This window comes from Neofelis nebulosa, chromosome 4, assembly GCF_028018385.1.
Source record: "Neofelis nebulosa isolate mNeoNeb1 chromosome 4, mNeoNeb1.pri, whole genome shotgun sequence".
Lineage (NCBI taxonomy): Eukaryota > Metazoa > Chordata > Mammalia > Carnivora > Felidae > Neofelis > Neofelis nebulosa.
This window is the reverse complement of record NC_080785.1, coordinates 57,857,930-57,883,822: the sequence shown is the minus strand read 5'-3', so window position 1 is coordinate 57,883,822 and position 25,893 is coordinate 57,857,930. Positions and strand designations below refer to the sequence as shown.

General features: G+C 43.8%; 1 protein-coding gene and 1 long non-coding RNA gene across 2 annotated transcripts; one reads left to right on the top strand and one right to left on the bottom strand.

Annotated features, from left to right (window-relative positions):
• The first annotated feature begins 6,298 nt into the window (after nt 1–6,298).
• On the top strand, nt 6,299–9,364 carry LOC131509311 (uncharacterized). Its single transcript, XR_009260420.1, has 2 exons — nt 6,299–7,018; nt 7,106–9,364. It is a non-coding gene; the product is annotated as an uncharacterized LOC131509311 (long non-coding RNA).
• Nucleotides 9,365–9,849: 485 nt separating this feature from the next.
• Nucleotides 9,850–11,842, bottom strand: TWIST1 (twist family bHLH transcription factor 1). The gene is made up of 2 exons (XM_058724877.1): nt 11,028–11,842; nt 9,850–10,511 (listed from the first exon to the last, which is right to left on the bottom strand). Exon 1 carries the CDS (start codon nt 11,670–11,672, stop codon nt 11,070–11,072), a length of 603 nt encoding a protein of 200 aa, XP_058580860.1. The 5' UTR covers nt 11,673–11,842; the 3' UTR covers nt 9,850–10,511; nt 11,028–11,069.
• Nucleotides 11,843–25,893: the final 14,051 nt, after the last annotated feature.

Sequence of the window (25,893 nt, the reverse complement as noted above, 5' to 3'; positions counted from 1 at the left end):
ATCTGGTTCTTTGTTTTGCAATGTTATAAAGAATGAAGGAAGCTTGTACTTTGGAAAATACGTGTTTTGGTTTTTTTTTCAGGTTCTTGAGTTAATCCATTCTCTTTCACCCAGGAAATCAGGCGTACTTCTCAATTGAGAAAGCAAACCTTTGACTTTGTAGTTACTAACCTCGAAGGGACATGGGAGAAGGGAGTGTGGAGACTCGTCAGAGAAAGGCTGAAATAGACACTCTTTCCCAAATATCACAGATTCCCAGCCTTGTGGGATTCTAAGCAAATAACCAGAATATCACTCAGGGCTAAACCTTCCTCTGTAATCATACATTTTCTAGCAGTGCCCTGGCCTCGACCCTCCTCACCGCTGGTCTTCGAGGCTGCTCCGCTAATTCCTTCCTTAATTTGCCTTCACCTTGGGAAAGAAGAAAGAAAACAAAGTTCCTCCTTCCCAGTGCCCAATCAGCTACATTTTGGAGAAGAAACGGCTAGAAACCGTCGTTTCCTCTGGGAAAAGCGTCCGCTAGAGGCTACTGTGGGTCGGGCCCACCTTTAGCTTCAGGTTGACATATGTCTTCAGCGCGCTCTCTGCTCTGTGGGCCCTAGGGGTCCCCTAAAATCGCACTAGCGTCCGCCCTGTCTGACCTGCCCCCCTGCAGCGCCGCACATTTCAGCTTTTCAGCTTCACGGTGGAGCTCGCAGTAATTGAGTCGGGAGGGTTATTTTTCCTGGCCTCGCCTCACCGTCCTACGACTGCGGGGAGCTTTCGGAAAGACATCGCTTCCACCCCCACCCCCACCCCCCACTCCTGCCCCGACGCCCCGGCTGCTTCTGAGCTCGGTCCCGGCCTCCGCCCCGCGGTAACCAGGACTGCGATCCACGCGGCCTCGGCCAGAGACTGAGGCCGGCGGGTGAAACCACCAGGGCTCCCAACGGAGGGCTTATTCCCTCCCCGCTTTACATTGGTGGGTCAAGTCGCATTAACACCAAACCACCAACGGGCGGGAGCAGGTGGTTCGTTAATTGCATAAACTAGAGTTAACTGCTAGAGACTAACTTGACAGCGCTGACTTGGTTTCTCTCCCCAGCTTGGTTCTCAAGAAAAGGTTTCTCCCTCCTCCTTAAGTTGGAAGGAGGGGAAAGGTTATCAGCTGCTCATCAAGGCTGGTGGTGTGTGCTGTCAATTTAAGGTGACCCGCAGGGTGGCGCGGTAGGCGCGCTGGCTCCCATCCTCGCGGCTATTGGAAGCAGGTTTCCCTCACCCCTTCCAGGAAGGTAAGAGCTTTGGCATCTGGAAGTGTCAGAAAGGAGCCTTTTGCCATAAATCATCCTGAAAAGCATTCAAATCAGACAAGCGTCTAGAGACCCCTTAGACACTCCACCCCCAAAATCCTAGATCAAAGTGCAATTCCTGGAACCATAAACACCTATTATAAGCAAAATCCTACTTATCTGGAGGATGCTAAAACTGAGAGAGAAGGAGTAAGAGGCATTTGTCGCTGGAAATCCCTCGCACAAATTCACAAGCTCTATCTTTTCTTAGATTTGTCAACTGCTTTCTTGGGGATGGCCAACCACAGCATTTCTAAACTCGCCCAATACGCGTTGCGAGGGTCCTCCGAACAGCTGGCTGGAGAGTTTAGAACGCGGTACTGGACATTCGCTTTCGCTTGTTTTTTCAACCAAGAGAAGCAGGTGTGAGAGAGTCTGGGGCTTGGGAGATGGGAGGCGGAGAAAGGGAATTCGCTTGGTCTGAGTTTAGAGACAGCAAGTGCTCCTCACAGATTACACTGGTGCGGCAAACGTCAGTGCAAAGCACTGTTCATCCGAAACTTAGAAAACTCGGAACAGAAAACACCCGCCCAGGCAATTTGTGCTCTTGCCGAACTGCCTCTATGGGCTGAGCTACATTTGCACCCTAACGCTGCAAATGTCCAAGTTCTCCCCAGAGGGATCCTCAGAGGGACAAGGACACTAAGAGGGGATCTAGAGTGGGAGATGTCTGCGATTCCGAAAGAGCAACGTTCTGGCCTCAGAAATGAAAAGACTCCAATTTTTACCACGACTTCCTTGGTCAATCCAGAGTCAAACGATTGTACTGAATCTCAAGCCTGGAGCAGGGATGGCCCAGCCGGGCGTCTACGGCGGAAGCTAGGGGGCGGCGGGGTTGAGGGTAGGAGGTTGACGGGGGCCGGGGCGCGGGGGGGGGGGGGAGGTTACTTGCACGGAGAGACCTCCCCCCACATACATTCCCTGCGGGAAGACGCGTTCGCTGCGCGGGTACCGCGAGAGGGGGCGTTAGGAACGGCGCTGGCAGCTAGCTGACTCCAGCGTTGAGATTATTCGACACGTGTCTTTTACTCCTTACAATCCGTTTCTTATGGGTGATTTATGAACGAACCTCTTTGATCTGGGACGGTTTTTATCTGTCCGCTGTTACAGATGACAGACGCGGCTGCTCAAATCTCTGGTTCCCGCTGCCTAAAAGGTTGCTCCCCCTCTTTCCCAATGCTGTTGCTTTTTCTCTTGGTGATCCCCACCCCCTGCCTCTTCGTTCTCCTCCCCTACCCCCAGCCCCGTCCGCTATATTAGTTGCAGTCCCTCCGGATGTTTTAAGTCAACAAAAAAGCTCTGGGCAGGGTCAGCTAGGAGCCAAGGCGGGCAGATTTGGGGCACGCCATCCCCTTGGTGTCACATGTGTTGGGGTCCTAAGAAGGCCTCCCGCCAGGGACCGGGAGAACTAGCTCCCAAAGCGCGGATGCCCACATCGGCAGGGAGAAGGCAAAGCCCCAGCAGTCAAGTTCCCGGGGCGGAGGCGGGAGCGGGGGTAGGGGTAGGGGTGGGGGAGGGCGCTGCCTGTGCTCTGAGAAGGGACGAGTAGCGGAGGGCAGTGTCGCTGTGGTTAGGTGCGCGGGGACTCCTCTGAACTATCACTTTGGCTTAATTAGGGAGGGAATGAGGCGGCAGAAGAGGGGGAGAGGGGTTCACGTTGCGGAGCGTGCTAGTCCCTAATAGGTAAAGGAGAAGTGGAGTCTCAGAAGCCGTTGTTAATAGATCTTTCTTGTTTCTTTTTCTTTTCGTGAGTGTGTGTGTGTGTGTGTGTGTGTGTGTGTGTGTTAATAGTATTTCATTAAAACCATATCCTGGAACAAAGAGTTGTTCTTTCATGTTTCTTTGCTTTGTTATTACTCTGACAGGAGTTCTAAAAACAGGATTTTCCAAATCAAAGAATCCCTGGAGTCCGTGTCCCCTCCCAGCCCCCCTTTCCTTTACCAAACTGCTCTTGGTATCATTATCCTACTACGGATTCTTATACTCTTGATTTAGCCGGAGGACATTTAATAGCTGACTGGATTAAATATTGCAGACTCCAGCCTGGGCTATTTGAAAATCCGGGTCGTGGACTGTGCCTAACTTCAGAGAAGGAAAACTGATCTATGAGATGTGTTTTAAGTTTCACTCAGTCGAGGCCTGGAGAGAAGGAAGAGGAAGAAGGATTCTCTGCTCCAGGTCTCTTTTTTATGTTACAAAGTTAAAAGTTTTAAAAGGTGTGTGTTGATGGGGGGTAGGGGGGAGGGCGTAGCAAGAGAAGCGAAGGGTGGAATGAGGAGAGAGGCAACCTTAACAAGATGCTAACAGAAATTTCCTTCAGTCATAATGAAAGAAGGATTTATAAGAACATTTTAAAGAAGGCTGCTCTGCAAGGTAGCGTTCTGCCCAGGAATGGAGCACACTGTTGCAGGGGTGGCATCAGCAGACCTCTCCGAAGGATTCATTATCACTGCTAAACTTGCCGTCTTGGCATGGTCTCTTTTTGCTGCATGTTGGTTTTCAACAATAGTAACAATTTTTTTTATTGGTGTTAAGTTTCATAAACAAAAGAAAAGAAATTTAGACTGTTTGGTCCAGTACTATGTTTAGAAATGGAAGTCTGGAAATCCCTAAGGGAAGCAACCGGTATCAGAGTCAGGGTGTGGGGGCTCATCCAGGCTGGGCAAACCCAGAGGGGCGGGATCTGAGGTCTTCCTCCAGGACGCTTTGGGGGCCATAACCAGATATGATATGTACCCAAAGGTAATAACTCAAGGTTAAGTTCCTCCAGGGACAGCTGGATGAGTATTTAGATTAAATGCCATAGAGAGAAAAGATATGTCTGTTTATCTGCTCTTGTCGTTTTTAAAACTGTCACCCTTAAAGTTGATCATTTTGAATTTATTTCAATTCTTTGGAAATCCAAAGAGGATTAACATAAACTCTGACAGTAAGTTTAGATTTAATATTGTGGAAGAAAGTTCCCCAACTTTTAAATTTTTAAAAAAATACAGAGCTGTATGGGCAGCTATATAATAATTATAAGCCAGGTGCCATGTCAATTTTACAGAGACTAGGAATACTCTGGCATTTAAACGAAGAGCCATGGAACACCTCGTTCATTTAATGTACAGTCTTAAAAGTATTGTCAACAAATATTTAAAGCCTAATTGAGCAGAGATCCTGGCCTGAGCCACGCATTAATAGTCACAATAGCTTCTAAAACATCTCTCTTAAGAACAGAGAAAGGAATTGAACTGTCTTCCACACAACTGGGCAACTACTAATTCATTTTAGTTTTGTTTATGAACTGAGCTTCCTTCTTGCGTGGAAGAAGAAAAAAGCCTCTTATTTGTATAAGTGATTTTTAAAAATCCTTCTCAATCAAACCGATAATTTAACTTCCTAAAAGCTCTACCCCATGGGTAGCAAGGATCCCCAGAGCCTGGGTCCCGCCCCAGGAGTGAGGGATCACCGGTTCATCTGCTCATCTTTCAGCCCATCCAACCATCTTGGGGGTTTAGGGTCTGTCAGGCCGGGCATTCCTTCTCTCTTCTTATCACTCTCTACCCCTTCAAAAAGGCAATTGATTAGTTTCAGCTTTTCCTAACCGAGATCCGATACGTTTCTCAGGATCAAAAGTCTCTGAGAGGCCAAGACAGAAACGTGGGGGATGGGGAACCTGAAGAAGGAAAACGCAAAGGGAGATGATATTTGCCAGCCACCCCACCCCTCTGCACCCAAGACACCTAGGGGATGGGGAGTGCTGGGAGGGGATAGGATTGCGACTTCTGCTCCAAGAGGCACTTGACGATTTAAGATGTGTCTTCCCTTTCTGGTGGCAAATATTTAAAGAAGAGAATAGATAACTAGAAAAGGAGGTTGATGATTTATGCCTGGATTTTCCTCCAAGCATTTGCCTCCTTGTATTTACAGGCGTGGCCCCATTTGCAAATTGTACATCTGTTCTCTTCACGTGACATTTCATAAAAGCCCTAACATCTGGGCAAGATAAACTTCCTTCAGGTACCTGCTTAACTTTTCACTTGTCACACTCTTGTCCCCCCCCCTCCCCCCACGCGTCCTTTTAGCCCTCCCGCTTGCTTCAATGGCGGGGTCTGTGGCGCGTTTTGTTCCAGCCCCCACGCTCTGGGCCCCAGTCTCAGATGACCCCACACCGACACCCTCCCAAGGCCAACCTTTGCCAGGGCCAACTTCTCTGGCAGACCCCCATCCTTACGTGTCCGCCTCTGGCTCCACTGTGCAGGTAAGTGAGGGCACCATCTTGAACCCAAGGAGAAAAGTCATATTGCCTTCGATTCCGGCTTCAAACCAAAAACAAAACAAAACAAAACAAAACTGCCTACTCAACAATATTCAGACTCGCGCTTGGATTCCACAGTCTCATATGCATCTACATATTCCTCAGTGAAATGAGAAAAGAGTGCTGCTGATTCTGATGGTTGTCTTTTCATTGAACATTCGCTCATTTCTGGTCCATGTTTAAACTGCATGTTTTACAGAAACTTAATTTCACTTGCTCGTAATCTTCAATCTCCCCTCCCCCAAGAAGGCTGCCTTTAGGAATGAATGTTTTTAGACATTTTTTTTTTCTTTTCCTAACCCGGAATTTTGTTCACGCATAAGTACGAAGACACATCCACAAACTTAGTGGGGGAGAGGGGAGGCGGGGGAATGGAAGGAAAAGAAAACAGTCCACGTAAACAAGAAGGACAGCCGTTGGAGGCCTTCGCTGAAGCAAACCCCAAACGATCTCATTGCAGGGCGCCCACGAAATCCCGGCTATAATTGAGTGTTTTCTTTGAGGTTTTCTGACCATGTGCTTTTTACCATGGTTACTATGACTCTGATAGGAGAAGCTGGACATTCATTACGATCCCGTCCCATCCTTTCCCCAAGGTTTACCTCCCTGGCTCTTACAAAGAAGGCGAATATAAAGGGCGGGGGGGGGGGGGGGGGGGGGACTTTGTGCCAGTGATTTTAACCTGCCCCACCTTCCAGTGACCTGCCACATGCTCCTTCTTACTTTATAGACATCTGGGAATTCCATACATGCCTTAAACTCCAATTACACACCTTCTTCAAAGGACACGTGCTTTGATTTGCTAAGAACATTAAGTGGGCTCACGTCCTGGGGCCTTGGGACAAAAGCAAATGGCAAATGTATCCCATGCCCGGTTTACTGCGTCTGTCTTTTGCTGTTCAGTAAATAAGGATAATTAATAATCCTGTTGGCATTTTTGAGGTCTCGGTTTCGAGGTTTCCGGGAAAGAGTGGGGTTGCCGGCTTTGAGAAATTACGAGGAAACCGATTTCTCCTTCCACTTTGACGGTGCACTTTCCTTCCACTTTCGCTGGTGCTGGGGGTGGGGCACAGCTTACGACGCAACAGGCAGAAAATTCTGCAAAAGTGGCCCCCGGGGATCCCCCGCCCGACCCCTGTTTGTCGCTAATACAGGCCTGTCTCTGGAAATTTGAGGCTGGGCCTTTGCCTGACTCTGTTGCTGCTTTCGCCTTTGCTACCGCTGACACTTGGAACCGCCGCCTCCGCGCAGCGGCCAGACGCGGGGCCCGGAGCGGTCTACGCAGTCGGAGGAGGGCACCGACATTGTCTTTCTCCACCGTGCGGCACCGGACCGCCACCCACGCAGGGGAGTCTGGGCCTGCGCCCCCCGCCCGCGCCCGCCGCAGGTGAGACTCCCGCTCCCCACGGAGTTCTGTTTGGGTTTCCGTGGCGTTTGTTCCCCGCAGGTTTGTTTGTTTTTCTTCAAATTACAGATGCAGGGAAAACCGCCTGACATCATGAGAGCGGGACAAACGCTCACTTTGAAGGATTCCTGGGCAGGACTTCAAGTGAAATCATATGCCTGAGAAGAACTTGATACCGGTCTAGAGAAAATAACCAGTTCTGAGTTTGCCAAACCGTGGAATGTGCAAAATGCTCGACTTTTTTGCAAGAGGCCAAGTGTCCCTTAAAAAGCTCCATTATGAATATGAGCCTGAAGACTGCAGGAGCAAGAAGCTTGTGCCGTTGTTGAGTGTGGGAAAAAAGTACACACAGTATGTGAGTTTTTGCTATTTAACATTATTTTATTAATAATTTTTACCACTTTAGAGAGGATACCTGCAGCTGTGCATGAATTATCATCTGTGCATGTGCTTAGCAAGTGTGTGCACAAAGAAGGAACATAAATGTGTGTATAAGAACAAAAATTTACTTTCTTATGACTGAAGGCTATCAATCCAACGAAATTAAAAGCAAGATTTAAAAAAAAAAAAAAACTATGTGCACAGTAAAGGAACCATTTTTACTCAGTGGTTTATAGAATTCACCCAAGGCTATTTTATACAGCATTTTTCCCTCCAGTGAATGCATTCTGGCTAAAGGGTAGAGTCCCCCAGTCCAGCCATCACATTAAATTCTCACTTCTGAAGCAGAGGTAATTCATTTTAAGTGTCCTTTAAATAAGAATAGGTAGCAAAAAGAATTAAAACAGGAAAAAAATAGTAGAGCAAAAGAAATACAGGTGGCTTTATTTCTATTCTAAAATAGAATTAGCATTGTTATGTGCAAGGGGGAGGAGATTGGCAATACAAAATCAGTCTGCAACCTGAAAATTGTATAATAGTTAATATTTTCCATGAATTATTCTCATTCAAAGTAAAGCTATTCATCGCCTTTCATTCATTCATTCATTTCTCTGAAAATCTAGGGGAAAAATATTACCTTCAGTTTAGCAACACAAATATGGTATTTTTCTCCACAGGGTTCTCTTATGAGAAAAGAGAACAAAATACTAAAGAAAAAGAAAAAAAGAAAAAAATTAAAAAGGCAAATGAAAAGCTACCTTTTGTGAAACCTCTGGGTTTTAAATCATCAGAGATAAGATAGAGATTACCTTCTCAGCAGTGACAGTCAGCTCCATCCTGATGTACGTCAAGAAATCTGAAATATCAAATAGTCAGACCAAGCTAGTGAACAAGGAGATTCCTCCATGAACAGTTTAGAAAATGGAGGTGTAGGATGATACACACAAAAGAGAGAATTACCATCTTGATGTGCCCTCCCTCATTCTTCTAGGGTACCCTTACATTTCTACCCTATACACACGCACTCCCTCTCTCTCTCCACTCTGCCAATACACCCACACCCTACAAATACATGCACACATAATCACTTTCCCGGCTCATGTAGTTATTTGGTAAAGGAATACCAAAATCCAAACAAATTCCCCAAGCCTTCACTAACCTTTCAGTGTAAGTAAATGCTACAGGGTCCTTATCCTAAAATACGGTCTCAAATATTCAGAATAGTAAATTTACAATATTGTTATGTCAGCATTCCCTGATGTTGTGTGGGAGGGAATGAAAAACCTTCAGGTAATAAGAGCCTCAATCTGAGTTGAACAAACACAACCTGTTTGGATTCATATACACTTATCTGCCATAGCCTTTGTTTGAAATAGACAACAAAATTATTTTCCAGTTTGAAAGCTTGCCAGATTACACCTGAATGCAGTAAACTAGATGTAAAAGTTAAGCACTGAGTGATACAAACGTATTGCTCCTAATGATATTAGTTATGAGCCAATATTTTCCTGGTTCAGAAATAACCATAATGAAATAAAAATCAAGCCCCATTTGCCCATTTAACTTAACTTCATCAGATTTTGTACACCTATAAGTAACCAAGGAAAAATTCCGTGTAATTTTGGATAAAATCTACTTGCTAATGAACTGACCAGAAAATGAATAGCTATTGCATTTAAAATTGTAATTGTTCCAATTGTTACTGAAGATACTGGAAGTTCAGGTTTTTTGCTTATTGTATTTGACTCCATAGTTGTATGTTCTTTATACATATAAAAAAGGAGCATGCTTCCCAAATAGGTAACATCAACATGGGAAAATATTCTTAACTATGGCTTTTCTTTTAAGCAAACATGACATTAAATATCATTTTCATTCATGAAAGAGAGAGGTAAATTACAACTGGAATTATCTTTCCTGCTGACTTAAACTTTACTATTTTCAGTGCATTTGTATTGATTTATATGTGTACAGATAGGTCATTTTAAGAACACTTTATACACCCGTTCACTGAAATGAACCTCTTATTTAAAAATCCTCACAAACAGTGGAGCTCATGACAAAAATACAGTGTTAACAAGAGAAAAGACTGCTGGCTTCATATTGCTTATATGCGTTGAACTGTTCTACGACTGCCTCCTCAAAATATAAGCAAGAGAGGTGAGTAACAAATTTAAGTTTTCGCTGTTTAGAGAACCGGTAAGAGATGAAGGATAGATGCCACAAAGCCCACTGAACACCAAATTGGAATAATAATAAAGCTGTCTTTCTAAATAACATGCCTGTGCCTGTCAGTAGCTAGTTTCTTTGCGTTTTTCACTGCTTTGTTTATATTAGTGCCCCCTCCCTCCTGGGTGCCTCCAGAGTTAAACAAGCAAGTATTTACCGCCAACTTAATCCTGAGCTTTAAAAATATAGACCAAACTTTGAGGTTCTTAAAATTTTCAATCATATTTATTTATTGCAGAAAAATAATATACAAAGATATTTACAAAACAATCATAAAAATATGAATGCATTTAGACACCGGATCTATTTGCATTTTACCATGGGTCATCAATAAATAAATAGAATGTTGTTTTTTGTATTTTAAGTTTTTTTTTTCCCTCAGAGGAAGAATGTAAAAAGGAATGAACTGACTGTGATTTTGCAAGTCAGTTTGATCCCCGTATTTTTATTTCTAACGATGTTCTTAAAATTCCTCCGGTTGTTACCATTTTAAAATGGAGAAAGTCCATAATGATGCCTTTCCTTTCAGTGGCTGATTGGCACGACCTCTTGAGAATGCATGCATGAAAAAATAAAAATAAAAACATTCTTCGTCAAAAAAAAAAAAAAAGGAACACACACAACTGTTCAGACTTCTATCAGAATGCAGAGGTGTGAGGATGGTGCCGCTGCCCGTCTGGGAATCACTGTCCACGGGCCTGTCTCGCTTTCTCTTTTAAAAGTGCGCCCCACGCCCTGTTTCTTTGAATTTGGGTTCTGCTCTTCTAATTTCCAAGAAAATCTTTGGCATATATATTTATTTTTAGTTATCCAGCTCCAGAGTCTCTAGACTGTCCATTTGCTCCTTCTCTGGAAACAATGACATCTGCAAAAACCCAGAGAGGGGAAAGTTGGTTATTGTTTAGGTCTTCGTGGCCGTTTTCTAAGACTAGTGAGCTCTGTTCTTATCACCACTACTGAGAAATTGCGCTGAACAACCTGGAAGGATTTCAGCCCAAGGGCAAGAGGAAGTGGGTGGGCGGAAAGAAGGAGGAGGTGGAATTTGGAAACATTTGTTTTAAGGAGAAGGAAAACTTAAAGCCAAAAAGAAAGGGAGGCGCTGGCAAGAAAACTGTCCTTACCCATGACCCTGGAGTCTTTCTCAGACTTCCCTCCTGTCTGGCACGCACACTCACGCACACGCACGCTCCTAACCGGGGCGCATCCCCCCTCTCTCCCTAGCGGGGACCGACCAGCCTTTCGGGGACGTTCAGGGGATGAGGTGGCGAAGGCTGAGAGCGGAGTGGGAGAGGGGGCTGAGGAAGGGGCAGGCAGCCGCGGCCCGGCCGTCAGTCCGTCCGCCACCTGAGCGGCGAAGGGGCGCAGAGGTGTCGGTCCTTACCTAGGTCTCCGGCCCTGCCGAGGGGGTGGGGAGCTCCGCCTGCTAGTGGGACGCGGACATGGACCAGGCCCCCTCCATCCTCCAGACCGAGAAGGCGTAGCTGAGCCGCTCATGGGCCACATAGCTGCAGCTTGCCATCTTGGAGTCCAGCTCGTCGCTCTGGAGAACCTGGTACAGGAAGTCGATGTACCTGGCCGCCAACTTGAGGGTCTGGATCTTGCTCAGCTTGTCCGAAGGCAGCGTGGGGATGATCTTCCGCAGCGCGGCGAACGCCTCGTTCAGCGATTGCGTGCGCTGGCGCTCCCGCACGTTGGCCATGACCCGCTGCGTCTGCAGCTCCTCGTAGGACTGCGGGCTCCCGCCGCCGCTGCTGCTGCCGCCGCCGCCGGCGCCGCCGCCGCCGCCACCCGCAGATTTCTTGCCGCGCTTGCCCTGGGCCGGGCTGCCCGGCTCGTCGCCGCCTCCGACGCCCCCGCCCGCGGCCCCGCCGGGCCCCGCGCCGCCGCCCGCGCTGCGCCGGCTGCTGCGCCGCTTGCGCCCCCCGCGCTTGCCGCTCGGCGGCTGCTGCCGGTCCGGCTCTTCCTCGCTGTTGCTCAGGCTGTCGTCGGCCGGCGAGACTGGTGAGCTGGACACGTCCTGCATCATCTCTCAGGTGGCAGCGTGCGGCCTCGCAGGCCCGGGGCAGAGGGGCGGCCCGGGAAAAGGAGGAGAGCGGGGCGCCTCAGTCCGCCAGCTTCCCCCGCGCGCGGCGCCGGCCGGGGCGGTGCGGCCCGCCGAGGAGGGAGCGGGAGGAGGGACGGGGTGGATCTCCGCGGGGAGGGCGCGCGGGGGAGGCGGGGAGGGAGGCGGGAGGGGGAGGGGACGGTGTGGATGGCCCCGAGGTCCAAAAAGAAGGCGCCCAACGGCCGCACGCACACCCTGCTCGGCCTCCTGGAAACGCTGCCGGTGCCGGCGAGCCCGCGAGGTGTCTGGGAGTTGGACGAAAGCTGCAGACTTGGAGGCTCTTATACCTCCGTGCAGGCGGAAAGTTTGGGGGCAGCAGTGTCATTGGCCTGACGTGGGGAGGAGGGACTTTTCGAAGTTTTATAGGAAAGTTTCCGCTTTCCAGCCCCCCCCCCCCTTTCCCCGTCCCCACCCCCCACTTGCTCAGGGTCTAACAATTCGTTCTCCCAAACCATTCAAAAACGACCTGGCTCCGGCGGCCGGCCCCTCTGCCCGCCTCCTTGCTGCCCTCCCTCTTCCCTCCCCGCCGCCCTCCGCAGGCGGGCGCGGGGCGATTTCCTTCCGCGCCGTTGCGCGCGGGCCGCGCCCCCGCACCCGAGCGCAGCCCCGGAAAGCGGCCGGAGGGGACCTCTCGGCCGCGGTGTCAGTCCCTCCCGGAGTGGCTGTGACAGCAGCGGCAGCAACAGCTTCTACGCAGTGCGTGATGTCTCAACTCTCCCCAGTACCCTCTAGGTCCGTGGGGCCGCCTTTGGGATTGCTGGGGTGGGGGCAATGGCAAAACTGGCAGCCGCGGAGCTCCCCCAATAGTCAGGTAGACGGGCCCCTAGAGCCCCAAAGGCCAAACCGCTGCGGCGGGCCCTGAAGTCGTGGGCGTTTCTGAAGACGTGGCTGCGACACGGGGAGTGTGGATCTGCGCCCCGGCCTGCTCTCACCCCTCCCTGAGAAGCATCTGGGCCTTCCTTTTCCCTCTACAGTGAGTGACCCAGTCTAACGCTTCCTACCACTCAAAAGGCTACACCTCCGACGGTGCTGGAAAGAGACAGAAATTCATTCTTTCTCGGAAGTCAGTTTTGTTCTTGGAGAAGGCAGCGGGGCCAGAGAGGGACAGCGCAGCGTTTTCGCTGCGGCCCTGATCTCCTGAGCTGCCAGCCCAAGGTGGAGGACCCTGTGGCCATTTCATCCCTACCCTACTTCCCAATAAGGCCCCGCATTGTGACCTCTAAAGGTAGGCTCGTAAGAAAGTGAGATGAGGTCCCAAAGCCCCTGAACACAACGCGGCTTGCCCAAGCCAGTTGTGAGAGGCACCTTCTCCACTCCTTGTTCCTAGGAGGTGGAGTGGGCAGTTATGCTTCGTGCTACCCAGACGTGGTCCAGTTACTTGGACGCTTTTATATTTTAAGCAATCCTAATACATTAACAACAAAGAGCCCCAAAGAGGGTGTTAATGCAGCTTCTGTCAGATCGGAGGCAACAAAAGTTGGTGGGCTGGAAGGAAAGCCTCATGGAAGAGAAACCCATCTTTGCAGTTCCAGACTTGTTTCTCTTTATTGGAACGAGTTGGGATAGAATAAGCTTTTTGTGTTCATCCGTTAGTTGCAAAGCAAAGCATTAGTCGATATTCAGGGGGTAGATTTGGGGGTGCTGAGCTTGTGTGCCCTGCACAGGCCAAGGTCCTCTCACGCTATCCCCAGACTGGACTGTCAGGGGAGAATTAACTTAGCGAAGGACCCCATTCTGGGCCTGATGGAGGGTCGTTGTCCCGGGTGTCAGGAGGAGGAGGAAGAGGAGGAGGGAGCCCAGGCAACACGAGGGCAGGCCATGTGGCTCTGCCCCGCTGAGGCTCGCAGATTCAGTCCGGAAACCCTGGGGTCTGGAGCGCCTGGAGCTGGCTGAAGGGCTCAGACTTCTGGGGGAAGTGAGGGCAAGAGGCATCCCTCCCGTGGGGGTGAACAAGGCAGTGCTTTCATGGGAGGTGTGACTTGCAGGGTCTGTCTATCACCATTTTTACAAATATTCAGAAACAATGCCCACAGCATGCTGACTGGCCTGCTTGGAGAGCTCCCGCGGCATTTTAAAATGAGAGCCCGTCTGGAAAGTGGATTCTACTTGACCTCCACTTAATAGTGTGCAGGCAGGTATCCTTAAAGCAAAACTCATTATGATAAGTCACCCTTTTGTTTTCATCTTCTGCCTGTAGGATTTTATCTCTTGGAAGCAGAGAATAAGGCAGAAATTCTGCCCCACTCTACCCAGTGTTCTCTCTTATAAATCTGAATTGCAGATAATTCCGCAATTCTTATTTGAAGGTGGCTGCAGAAATCTTGAAAATTTTCCACCGTTACCTTTCTTTTTAAAAGATCAGTCTCAAATCTTAATTTTGTTTTTCTTTTCCCTTTGGTTGAAGTCTTAAAACTAAAGAGATTGAATAATTGGACTTTTTCCTTTGTGGCTATGGACAAGCAAGACAGGAAAGTGTGGGCAAAGTGTAAAGGGAAACCTTACCTGACCAAGGGGAATTGGGGTGGGGAATTGGGGTTGCGGGATGGAAATGAGGGCAGAGAAGCTGGAGGAGAAACGGAGTCCTCAGCAGCTAGCAGCCAGGGATCCTTAGCCAGCCAGACTTGCAGAGTCATCAATCTCTAAGACTAGTTCTTAAACAAATTAACCCAGCCCTGTTCTGAGCAACTAAACTTCTAGGGAATGAAGAGCTCCTGGCTGTTGGGCACCAGGGATCCCCGGGGGGCTGAGGCTGCGCTCTGGATGCCAGAATGCTTACTGGAGGGCTGAAAATGAATGACCTAACTAGAACCATCTCGGCATGGAATCTTCCTGACAGAGTCATAATCAATGACTTTAGTTCTGAGAAGAAATTTCTCTTGAGCTCTTTGAAGAAATGGACGAAGAGAATGAGAGGGGTTTTCAGTGCCTACATGTTACTTTTTGAGCAGAAGGCTGTGGCTTGCCAAATGAATTACCTCTCAAAATGTCTGGGGCTCAATACTCCCTGCTTTGCAAACTGTAATATTTCCTGGTCCCACCCTGTTCATCTGCAGCTATATCCTACGTAACATTTTATCTAACAATTTTCTTGTCCACACTTGCTGGGGGAAAGCATCCCTAGTTCTAAAATCCTAATTTCAGGCTCTTAAAAAACGGTTTTAGAAATTTCCCCTTGGGGCTGAACTCAGCCTGACTTGAAGAACGTTAGTGGAGAACTGCCTTCTTTGGGAATACTGGATTAATTGAAATTAAATCATTTTGTCTACTTCTAAAACAAATTCCCTGAAAAAAAAAAACTGAAAACAAAAAAGTTTTTCTTTTGCACTTGGATAATTCAAAACGAGCTTTGTTTTCAAAACTGCAAACTTGGCATGTTAGCAGTCCTTCCTGAGGAATGTGTGCTGTGTTAAAAAGTGAAAAAAAAAAAAAAAACGTTAGAAGAAACAGAGTTAGGAATCTCCTACTGAGCAGATGCAGTAAGTATGTATCTATCTGTATTTTTACAGTCTGAATGTGTACCCACTGGCATTCTCTTAGCAACATTCATTTATAAATACTTTCAGAGAAGGAAAAGAAACATGCATACACTATAGAATTGTTAGCAAGGTGGTAAATTTGGGAGCTGGGATTGCACAAAAGGTGAGTGCTTGAGACTCTCTCTTCCTACTCTTTCTCCTTATTCTTTGGATGACCTACCACCTGAAGGCTGGCTTAGAGTTCTATGAAATAATTTCTCTGAATTGCATGAACGTGGCACAGGAGTGTTCACACAGAAGGGGGCGCAAATTGGAGAAGGCTGCAGTTGAATGGACATCTTAGATTTCATCTTGTTTTGAACACTCCATGGGGGATTGCCTAGTTTGATAGTTAAGTAAGAGAATTTTTTCAAAGCGGAGTATGAAGTCTGTGTCAGCACAAGTGACTTGGATTGGTGACACAGGCAGCCTTCGTGTTTGAATACCTTACCCTAAAGAAGAGGTCATTCTCTTTCTCTTTTCATGGTAGTTTAATTCATGAATCTAACTGATACTATATTTCTCTTTCCAAACTTCTTTAAGGATCAGGAACTAAAATTATCAAATGTGAAGCTTTCAGTCTGGAAGTAAAATGAAAAAGGATAAAGCATAAGAAATTGAGTTGCCAGGAGCACCTTAAACAAGCAAATCAAATTTCAAATAAATTAATCTTTACAATATCTGACATTGTGCATTCAAAATGAAGGTAAGATAAAGAAACAGCATATGCTGAACTTGTACATAAAGAGGAATCAGAGTGTGGAAAAGTATGGTGTCTTGAAGAGCCTTCTCCCCACCCAGCTTTTATTAGCTTGTTGGGTGTGCAGGCTAGAGAGACTGTGTCCTGTCTTTGCTGTCAGTTAATCTTGGTGACATACATACTCACCTATTTCAGAGAGCTGCTGGAGTAACTGAAGAAATAATGTAAGAAATATGTACTTATTCATAGCGGCTTTTATCATGACCATAGTCTTCCTACTTAGTAAGCGTTTTTATCTTTTCTGTCTAATCATCAAGCAGTTTAAATATAAATCTAATGGTTTATATTCTGTGTCTTTCCAGAAAAAGTTCCTACTCTGATTACTCCTAACTTTCATCTCTCTACACTTCAAGGGATTTCCTTTTTTCACAAATGGCTTTTCCTGAAGCCTTAAATCCTATTTCCATTGTTTTGATTGATTCTTCCTGCACAAAACATGTTGTTTTTGCCAGTGACCACAAGAGGACACAATTTCCTAGAGAACTTTGTTTAAAAAGACACTTGTAGAAGGCTTACAAAATAGCAAAAAATATTGCACAGTGAATGTCATTTTGGGGATGCCTATTTCATTTATGTCACTTTTCTTAATTAAGTAACTTTGATGTAAACTAAAAAAATTAAAACTTAAAAAATAAAAATCATTTTAAAAATAAATGAAAAAACCATATATACACATAAGTTGGCATTCAAACCTGGGATGTCTTGGAAGATTTTATCTTTTCTCTTTATTGTAGAAAATAAAAGAAAAACATGAATGAAAATGTACTAAAATGCTACCATTTTAAGGGAAAACATTTATTTTGCATTAGTAGAGGTTTGTACAAAACTGTGAGTGATCTGGAATTTTACTTGCTCAATTTTAGAGCCATGTTTGGCAATGAAAAACAATCTTTTTTTAAAAATATGTTACTATTCCAGAATACCTTTGAAAGTTTGAATTTTTAGTTTCAGCATTTGGGTTGTCTTTATGTGAACAAATGCATGGAAATTATGTTTTATGATTTGCCAGTTCTATTTTAACGCATGTCATAAGAACTAAATTATTTTTCAAAGATATGGAAAAATAGGATATTAAGATACAGATTCCCAACACTTCCCCCAAATTATGATACACACTCTTTAATTTAAGGTCACTGTCCTCTTTCCTATTACTTCTTCTCAAAAAAAGATTTCAGAGCATCTGATTACTTTGTAAATTAAATTAAAATGAATTATGTCTTGATATTTTTTTAGATGAATTTTATAGTTCTGGTAGAATGCTGGTGACAGTCAAACTGGGGAATCGCTGCTTCATTTGGAACTCAATGCTTTTTTTGTTTTGCATATGTGTCTTCTTGCAGATACATTCCTAATCACACTCTCTGAGACCCTGCTGGAGGAACTGAGCTGTGGACCAGAGATGCTGGAAAGAGAAGAAGAGAAAAGGACAAGAAGGAAAAACCAGAGCAAAAATGAGAACAAGACAGAGAAGAATGTGAAGAGAGTGTAAGAGGGCGCTGGGACAACTGGTGGGAGACCGAAAGAGAAAAAGAATAAGGCTTAATATGGAGGGGTCAGTGACAAGAGAAAAGGCTTACATCTGAAAAGAAAGAAAGAAATGCATTTAGTGGGAAATAGAAAAGCACCTGGATTATTTGCCTCAGTTTCTGCTCACAGAGATTGTTGTAAGTAGCTACCTGTCCCTTGGTGTAGGCATTTGATTCTAAAAATCCCTGTCATTCTTGCTGAAGTGCTAACAAAAAGTAAGGAACTTGGTGGAGGGCTGGGAAACTTTTAATGAGGGTAATGTTCCTTGAATAGATATGGTCTATCTGGAATTAGAGTAAAGGTATTACATGTTGTCGTTCTTGCCTCTCAAGATGGTAGAGGGGAAGACGTCTGGGGGGACACTTGATGCCATTACTGTGTGAAAAATGCTTTGAATTATGATAGGATTTTAGAAATCCTGGCTCATTGTTTTCTATTTGACCTCCACAATGGAGATCAAACTTGGTGTTTTTTGCCTGTGGTTAGCCAGCATCAATGCCTGTGTCTTCCCCACCTCAGATACCTCAGGGAAGACATAGTTGTAGTGATACATTTTATTCTCACTCACTCCTACTCAAGACCTTGAGAGATTGTGAGGTTCTGGTTCTGCCTAATGGTGCATTCAGGAGACCTGAATTCTGGTTTCAACTGGCACTAATTAGTTATAACACGTCTATTGATTCTTTCATAATTTAACAAAAATGTGTCCACCTCTAATTATGTTAGGTACTTGGAGTAAGAATATTTAGCCCCTGACATCAAGGATGTCACAGTCTAATGAGAAATAAAATCTGAAAACAGTTTTGTGGCATGGAGAGCTAACTTTCAAAGAGTGCCAAGGACCCTGGACCTGGTCTGAGGTGACAGGATGCCTTGGTGCATGGGGAGATTACCTCACTGCAATGATAGCCTCTAAATATATTTCCAGGAAGCTTGTCCCTGCCAGAGACACACACAGAAAGGCCCACAGACCAAGTGAAGATGTACATATCAACCTGGTTTATTAAGTTGATTAGAAACATACAGTAAGAAAGGGAATTACAGTAGGTTAATATACTAGAATAGGTTGCAAACAGGCAGGAAGGGCCATGCTACCCAAATCCTGGAGTACACAGGTTCACGGTGACTCTGCCCTCCAGCAGCTTTCCTTGCTGATGGTGTGGTTAAGAGGTCCAATGAGGGTTAGCACTGATGTAGGGTTCCTGGAGCTAAATTAACTTGCTCTGTTAGAGAAGGTAAATACTCTTGTCCACAGCTGGGCTTGATATTAGCCTCTGAGCAGCTGTGGGTTTTATCTTTCAGTCTTGGCCAGAGGACAAGTGGGCCAAGTTGAATGTCACCAACAGGGAGCTGAAGACCTCATGAATATGGGATTCCCTGAGAGTCCATGACTATCTGATGCTTACATAGCCTTTCTGTCCATTCCTACTTGCTTTAGTGATGTCTAAGATGTCTTATAGGTTACTTACTTCCATTCTTAATGTCGTCTATTTTCTTTGTTTCTCTTATTCTCTTCAGCAGAACGGAATATTCATAAATCTAACAGGAAGCATACATTGCAGTCTTCCTAAAGTACCCTTTATCTCAGGTTTAGTCTTCAAGGATGTTTGGGGTGAACCAGATGAGGAGTAGAAAGGGGAGGAGGAAGGAAAGACACTGGGAGTGGCATGGATAAAGGCAGGGAGGCAGGAGCGTGTATGACCTGCTCAGGGTGCTGTAAGGAATCTTGCATGGCTGGAGATGGAATGGGTGTGGGAACAGCTAGAAATAATACAAAGTTTAGATCACTAACTGTGTGACATGCTAGAGAATTTGGGTTTAGCTCTAAATGGAGTTGGGGAAACTGAAGAATGTTAAACAGGGAAAAGACACAATCAGATTTATATTTTAGACATACGAGCCTGTGGACGGTGCAGGGGATGGGTTAGACAGTTATGTGATTATATTTAGGAAGTTCTTGTGTCAGCCCACAATATATGTCCTATAAATGCATCAGTTTACTTATGAGAACTTATACCATTGCAGTAGTTATGGGGTATGTGGACAGTATAATATAAAGCTGAGGGAAAATGGATTCAGGGAAATTTGGAGGTATCAGTTTCCTCATCTGTAAAATGAAGTAGTTGGATAGATAATATGAAAAAGTTAAAAAAATGTGTAAACTTGAAAGATTTTAGAAATTATCTAGCCTCTTAGTTTTATGGATGAAAAAGTTTTCTCTATGACTGCTTCTAACTCTATGATTTGGCAGTATCTAGAACCTGAAAGCATTTTCCTAAGTAATGAGAATGAATTTCCTTCTAGTTCTGGAAACTGCTTGTGGCCAACTGTGGTCCTAAACTTTTATGCCAAAAATGAGTAAAATAGGTAGTGAAGTGGTTTGAAGGGGCTTTCTCCAAAACCACTTAATACTTCCCATAGCCATGCTTGAAATCTATCACTGACAACTCATTAAGTTGGAGCCTGCCGTTGTCTTCTCCAGGCTCGTCTTTTAGATGGTAAAGTCCCCAAGGTGAGGTAACACATTAGCTCACTGACACCTTTGAGTGAATTTGATTGCATGACATTTTTCTCAGGAAAGGAGGGGCCTAGGCTAGCCGAAGGATACTGGGACAAATTGAAGAGCCCTGACTGAAAGTCAAGGAAAGTTGTGAAGAAAGAAATGGTTGTAGTACTAGTACCTTTGCACTTTTTCTAGGTGGGTGTTGGACTAACATCCTGGCCTGTCTGAGCCTTCCATGCCTTCAGTGTGACTGATGTCATCCAGTTCTGTCTTTTGGATTCAATTCTAGGCAGAACACAATGAGCTAGTGAGGAAACCGGAACCCACTGCCCCTGTCTCATCATCTCGATTTCTGCCAAGGTCTTAGAACCTTGAAAAGTGGCTATCAAATAGAGCATACTCTTCTGTCTCACTATCAGATGTGTGTTAAGAACAAACAATCACAATCTCTTTGCTTTAATCATAACTGACCTATTTAGATGTACTTATTATATTCATGGGTAGAGCTGTTTCTAGGGAGCATGAAGTACATACAATGACTGAGAAAAACAGAAATAGCCATTGGTGGTCATAAAGCAACTTTAACAGCAATTTTAATTTCACAGCCAAGTTTTTGGGCTGGGGATAAATAATTGTTAAAAATACTCTAAAGAGGAAGACACAGATGTTAAATTTGAAGAATATCGGCAGGCTTGAAATGTCTGAAGAACCAATACTGCAAATGAGTTATATTTCTTCTTTAACAGAGCTATTCTCCAAAATAGACTATAGTCTGATGCAATTATTCGGAAAAATCAACTCCACTTCTAGGCTTATGTAACATTTATTCACTATTGTGTTCATTATATTGATTCCTACATGAAAAACTGGGCACCCTGATATTTTATAGAGGTTCATCAAAACACTTTAAAGTACTTTGTTTAGTATGCATTTTAAATGGGAGAGAGAGAATTTCATGGCAAACTTTGGTTAAGACAGAAAGACTATTAGTTTTTATTTGTGACTCTGTCAGCAATGAAAGCTGCAATCACAAGGCGCTGTGGCTTTTGTCATTTACTTGAGGTAATAGGTATGGCAGAAGATCACATTATTGGAGAACAGAATAGGATAGAACAGAATGAAAAATAATGAAAGCAGATTAAAAATAACAATCTGCATAATTTCCCTAGTTAAATTAAATAAGATGATCATTTTCATTTAATTTATTATAAAATTCTTAAAACATTACAATTGCAGAACTGGAGAAACTGCTTATATTTCAAAAAAAAAAAAAAAAAGCACTTCAGTAAAGTCATACACTGCTAGAGCAAGAAGACGATTTAGAAGTCCAGAGTGATTCTTCCTTTCTGGCAACATAGAATGGCCATAGAGAACAGTGTAGTACCTGACAACCCAGATCCTGGAGCCAGTCAACCTAGATTCAAATATGACTCAACTTCTCACTACCTGTGTGTAATCTTATATAGGTTACTTGCCCCTCCATGCTTCCTGGGAAAAAGAGGGAATAATGTGCATCATTAGTTGTCATGATGAAATAGAGTCATAAGTGCTTAAAATGGTGCCTGGCACTTGATATGTGTTTGATATTATTACTTTAAATGAGGACTGAGTTATGCAGTACCTTGTAGACTGAGATGTAGCATTTGTATTCAATTCCAAGTATAAAGGAAGGGCTTAAAGGGTAAATGAGGAAATTAATTGATGACTGAGTTCTGTTTGAAGAGCATCAGTTCCTATATCCTTATTTCAGTCCCTGAGGACTCAAAGTTTAGGATGAGGACACTAATTGGAGGAGGTTCAATAATTTATCCATGCACTAGCTACCAAAAAATGGTAACAGGAGGCATATGACCTCCATTTTCCATAGTAGGCGGTATCTTGTCTGAGCTAAAGACTCTCATATTCAACTGTCCACTTGATACTACAATGCAGGTTTCTCACAGACATCTTGAACTTACTGTTAGTCGTAATTTGTTCCTCCCACAATTTCAGTAAGTTGTTTGTCTAATTGCTTAGCCTAAAAACCTAGAAGCCATCATTAATGTGTCTCTTTCCCTCAGCCCACCCTTTCCTGCATCCAGGTGATCACAAGGAGTGCAGTTTCCCACCAAGACACACAGACTGAGTATTCACCCAATGGTAAGAAGTACTATTTAGTGTTTGTTGAACTCCAACAGAGATGGCATTTCCAGGGTCCACACCATTGAGACTCCCTGTAGCATAACTTAGTGTTAAGTGGCTTATATTGGAGTCTGTTTCATTTGTGTTAGTATTTTATTCCCAGCAAGGCTACTTGCTGTAGGAAACCAGACTTTTCTCATATTCCACATGGGCTCCATAGTGTGCACAATGGGTACTCCATAAATACTCATTTATTGATTATTTTTCTCTTTAGAAATGTACAAAAAGTGCAAGTACAATCACAAGTTAAATATACCTTAATTTACCTCAGTCTTATCTTAAACTTACATTTTAGCCAGTGTACTCAAACAACAATAAGATAGAGTAATATCTATTCCTTAAAAGTCAGAGATTAAAAACACTTTCTTTAAAAATACTAATTTGAAAGGGTGCCTGTGTTGCTCAGTCAGTTAAACATCTGACTCTTGATTTCAGCTCAGGTCATGATCTCACAGTTCCTGGGATCAAGCCCTTGCATTGGGCTTTGTGCTGATAGCCCGATTCTCTCTCCCTCTCTCTCTGTCCCTCCCCTGCTTGTGTTCTCTCTTTCTCTCTCTCAAACTAAACAAATAAACTTAAAAAAAATAATTTGGAGACTGTTTCCTTCCACAGATATTCAATCAAATATTACCACTAACTGGATTCTTAAATTATTCAATAAACATATCTAGTATTGTTATAGCTATATATGCCATATATACACACACACACACACACACATACATATACATATATAGGATATGTACATATATATATATTTAGCAGTTTTTTCCTATATATATGTATATATAGGATATATACATATACATATACACATATAGGATATGTACATATATGTATATATATGTATATATACATATATATACACGCATATATATACATACACACACACACACACACACACACACACACACACACACATATATATTTAGCAGGTTTTTTTCTGTATAGCAGCACCAGCACAAATATTGGTGAGGAGGGAAAAGACTACAATAAAGCAAAAAGTATCTGTAAATTCTCTGTTTTATTTTCTTTGCAAAGAAGAAGCTAAAGCAGTTGACCCTGACCTGGAAGACAAGGAAGACTTTTCAGCCTAATTGTTTCAAAGAGCTGGAGGTTTGTGTAATAAAATAGTTGGAAGAAAATACTAAGGGAATGTCCAATCTAAGGCTGTAGCAATTCAAATGGGAAGGATGGTCAGTCCTTTGACTGCTGAAATGTCTATCCTGTTCCTTTTCTGATTCCTCGGGATGATCCAACCATTTAAGTGGTCCATTCAGTCATATGAAGATCTCACTCCACCACAAGTGTCAGAACTCAAGAGTATTCACTTGATGATATTCCTGTGTAGAAGAAGAAATGGTATCGACCCAGAATTGTGCCAAGGTCTCTGGCATGTATGGGCTTTTCTTCAAGGGAACAGAGACTAGTTAGCAGGCCACTGCAGTAATGTAGATGAGAGGTGTTTATGACCTAAACTAGATGTTAACCGTGGAGTTGGAGTTGGAAAGAAGTGAGTAGATTCTAGATATATTTTGAAGGTAGAACTAATAGGATTCACTAAAGATAAGATATGAGGTGTGTGGAGGAGGCATCAAGAATGACTTTAGGGCTTTTTATTTGAGAAAAAGTGAGGCCGTGGGGGGTGGGCATTGGCAACCCCTGAGATGGAGAAGGCTGTGGTGGAACACATTTCAGGGGGGAGAGTTCATTTCAAACATGTTGAGTTTGAGATGTCGGTCAGAAATCCAAGTGGAATTGCTGGGTGGCAGTTGGACTTGTGAGTCTGGACTTGGTGAGAGAGGTCTGGACTGAAGGTAAAACTTGGAATATATCAGCATAGCCATGGCCTTTGGAGCTATTTAACTGGAGGTGATCACTATGGGAGTATATGTGAGGAAGAGTTGAGTGAAAAACAAAAAGATGGTTATCACTCTATAGAGAAAACAATCAGAGAAGGGATATAGGGATTAATGAGGAGAGTACAATTTTAAGTAGGGTGATATTTGTGAAATTAGAGATAATTCATTTTTCCAAGAAGAAACTAGGACAAATTGAGAAGCAATAATCATTAATAAAAGACATAATTCTCCAGAGTAGGAAAAAAAAAAAAAACTAACACAGTTCATAAAATGGAATGGCACACTGTATTCCAAGCAAAGTGAGTGAAAACAGATCCATACCCATTAATATTGTCAGAAAAATATTGAATGTTGAAGATAAGCCATCCTATAGGCATCCAGATAGAGAACATAGGTTATTTATTTAAAAAAAAAAATGAAAATCTGGCTACTTAGGTCTTTTCCAAAAGAACACAGGCCAAAAGGATATTATAGTCCACGAAGTTCATATAACCAACCAAAGTCACATTTACACGTGTGAACAAGTGTGGAAGACTCAGAAAATACCATTTTATCCTCTTAACAACAAAAGGTCAAGTTTACTCTTAGCTTACTGAGAATGACACAAGAATGAGATGAGCAATGATACAAGGAAATACAGCAACCGAAGTCTAATCAGTTGTTATAAAAACAAGAAGAGTAAGTGTGAAACTAAACAAACTCTTTTTTTAAAAAATTTTTTAATGTTTTATTTATTTTTGAGACAGAGAGAGGCAGAGCATGGGCAGGGGAGGGGCAGAGAGAGAGGGAGACATAGAATCCGAAGCAGGCTCCAAGCTCTGAGCTGTCAACACAGAACCCGACACGGGGCTTGAACTCACAAACTGTGAGATCGTGACCTGAGCTGAAGTCGGATGCCCAACCAACTGAGCCACCCAGGCACCCCTCTAAACAAAAACTTATTTAAAAAAATTTTTTTTGATATTCATTTATTTTAGAGGTAGACAGAGCACAAGCAGGGGAAGGGCAGAGAGAGAGGGAGACACACTCTGAAGCAGGCCAGGCTCTGAGCTGTCAGCACAGAGACTGACGTCGGCCTCGAACCCACCAACCATGAATCATGACTTGAGCTGAAGTAGGGCACTTAACTGACTGAGACACCCAGGCATCCCTAAGCAAAAAATTCTTGAAGGAGAACATCTTATAAAACTATTCATGTATTAATAAATAACACTTCCAGAGGAAGATTTAAGGTAGATAACATGAATAGAAAAAAGCCAGAAGGAAGACATACGTTAAACATAAGGAAGATAATGAATAAAAAAAAAAAGAAACTGTATAAAGTAAAACTCAAGTTAGCAGAAGAATGTCCTATGTATTTTTTGAGGACTTGCAGCTTATATTTCAGATGCCAGGGATTCTAGTAAACTAGTTGTCTTTCTTGTTCTATATATTTTTTAATTATCAGAAACTTGGCTCTAAGAAGTCTAGTATACAACATGAATAGGTATCACAAACAATTTGTAACATCTATAGGGTCTGTGAAGGAAACACACACACACACACACACACACACACACACACGGAATCCAGAAGTCCGACTATTTCCGATACTGTGACTTGCCTGAAAGAATTTTTTTTTTAACTTAATTGGGAAAGGAAGCCTTAAGGTTAATAAAAGACAGTATTCATGACAATATATATAAAATATCCAATAAATTTCACAGGGCTGTTCCTTTTTTAAAAATAATGTTATTTAATATAGGTTTGTGATATGGTGGCAAAAATGATTTACTAATTTGCTAATTTCTTTCTG